Here is a 2,152-nt window from a genome sequence, read left to right as displayed (position 1 = left end):
TATTTAAAGCAAGAACTAGTATTTAAAGATTGAAAATTCTAGTTATCTGTTCTGGAAGGACATTTCTCACTTTACTCCTTGTCATTTATTTTCGTTTAAGCAAGTCTATATTTCTTTGACCCCTCATGGTAAAGAAAATAGAATAGAATATCAGAATTCCCCAGTTGATAGAGGTCATATATTGTTAGCTGGGCGGGAGCCCACAATGCTTGGATGCAGATGAGTTTGCTAGTGTACACACTAGCAAGAGTGGAAATTTACCTTGACTCAATTGGAAGTGGATAAAAGCAGTACTATCGCCATGATCTAGAACTTGGGGACAATGCCAATGCATTAGCATGGAAGCCCAGTCAGAAACACTTCCTGTGGACAATGGGAGGCCCAGCCTCATCATACTCCTGCTTACTGATCCACATTTGCTGGAACGTGGACAGGCTGGCCAGAATGGAGCCCCCAATCCAAACGGAGTACTTCCGTTCTGGGGGAGCAATGATCTTGATTTTCATGGTGCTGGGTGCCAAGGCTACAATTTCCTTCTGCATCCGTTCAGCAATGCCAGGGTACATAGTGCTGCCTCCAGACAGCACGGTGTTGGCGTACAGATCCTTGCGAATATCCACATCGCACTTCATAATAGAGTTGAAGGTTGTCTCGTGGATTCCACTGGACTCAATGCCCAGAAAGGAAGGCTGGAAAATGGCTTCTGGACATCGAAAGCGCTCATTCCCAATAGTGATCACCTGCCCGTCGGGAAGCTCGTAGCTTCTCTCCAGGGAGGAGGATGCTGCAGTGCTGACCATCTCTTGCTCAAAGTCTAGGGCCACATAACACAGCTTCTCTTTGACGTCACGAACAATCTCCCGCTCAGCCGTGGTGGTGAAGCTGTAGCCTCGTTCTGTCAGGATCTTCATGAGGTAATCGGTCAGGTCTCTGCCGGCCAGGTCCAGACGTAGAATGGCATGAGGCAAGGCATAGCCTTCATAGATGGGTACAGTGTGAGTGACCCCATCCCCAGAATCCATCACGATGCCGGTGGTCCGGCCTGAGGCGTAGAGGGACAGCACGGCCTGGATGGCCACATACATGGCAGGTGTGTTGAAAGCCTCAAACATGATCTGAGTCATCTTCTCCCGGTTGATCTTGGGGTTGAGGGGTGCCTCAGTGAGGAGGATGGGATGCTCATCTGGAGCCACGCGGAGCTCGTTGTAGAAGGTGTGGTGCCAGATCTTCTCCATGTCATCCCAGTTGGTGACCACTCCATGCTCAATGGGGTACTTCAGGGTCAGGATGCCTCTCTTGCTCTGGGCCTCATCCCCCACGTAGCAGTCCTTCTGGCCCATGCCTACCATGACCCCCTGGTGCCGGGGACGCCCCACCATAGAGGGGAACACAGCCCTGGGGGCATCGTCACCGCCAAAGCCTGCCTTGCACATCCCTGACCCATTATCCACCACCAAGGCAGACAGCTCGTCATCACTCATGGTCCTGTCCAGAATCTTCCAGATGGGTGAACAGAAGTTAAATGCAAAGACCAGACTCTGGTGTGCAAGAGAGAGAATGAACAGGCTGACAACTCTTCAGAGCTGCCTGCAGAAAGGGGAGCCTGTGCTATGATGACAGGTATTTAAAGGTGCACACTGGTGCCTCCCATGTCCTATCCCACCAGTTCTCAGCATTTCTGGGTGGGGTTGCCTTTGAGGTATTAATAATTATGATGATACAAATCATTAGTAGACCTTCCTTCATAAGGGGAAAATTGGCTACCGAGTGGCTGAATCTCAGGTTACTATAATTAGGCAACCCACACAGGCTGTCAGCTTGCTTTGGTGCAGTGTCTGGATAACTATGATGATGCAGTGGGGCATATAAATGCAAGATGAAAGAAAGCTGGAGCGAGGTGTGGGTAACAATGCCAAAAGGGGCATTTCCTCCCTAGTTTGCCCTCTGGGTCCATTTTCTGTACCCTAGATTTAATTTTCCATTCTTAATACATTGTTCTTGACTCTGAAAACTTAATTTTTTCAAGATTTTATTTCCCATTAGATTCCAAACCCCAAAGGATATCATCATGATAGAAACTGTTTTAATGAATAAAAATAATGTATGACCAAGAGAGAGGCCTCACAGCTGTAATTATTATGCATTTGTGTCA

The 2,152-nt window shown here is 48.3% G+C and overlaps 1 protein-coding gene across 3 annotated transcripts; it reads right to left on the bottom strand.

Annotated features, from left to right (window-relative positions):
- Positions 1–256: 256 nt before the first annotated feature.
- ACTBL2 (actin beta like 2) lies at positions 257–1,481 on the bottom strand. 3 transcript variants are annotated; one of them, XM_024981459.2, is made up of 2 exons: positions 1,353–1,481; positions 257–1,226 (listed from the first exon to the last, which is right to left on the bottom strand). In XM_024981459.2, the coding sequence occupies exons 1-2, from the start codon at positions 1,479–1,481 to the stop codon at positions 351–353; spliced, it is 1,005 nt and encodes a 334-aa protein (XP_024837227.1). In that variant the 3' UTR covers positions 257–350. The 3 variants fall into 3 exon arrangements, with proteins under 3 accessions (XP_024837227.1, XP_059734851.1, XP_010815069.1); XM_059878868.1 differs by lacking the exon at positions 1,353–1,481 and having other exon boundaries at positions 257–1,030; positions 1,171–1,233; XM_010816767.3 differs by having other exon boundaries at positions 257–1,481.
- Between the last annotated feature and the right edge of the window lie 671 nt (positions 1,482–2,152).

Source organism: Bos taurus, chromosome 20 (assembly GCF_002263795.3).
Source record: "Bos taurus isolate L1 Dominette 01449 registration number 42190680 breed Hereford chromosome 20, ARS-UCD2.0, whole genome shotgun sequence".
Lineage (NCBI taxonomy): Eukaryota > Metazoa > Chordata > Mammalia > Artiodactyla > Bovidae > Bos > Bos taurus.
This window is presented reverse-complemented; position numbering and strand designations above follow the sequence as displayed.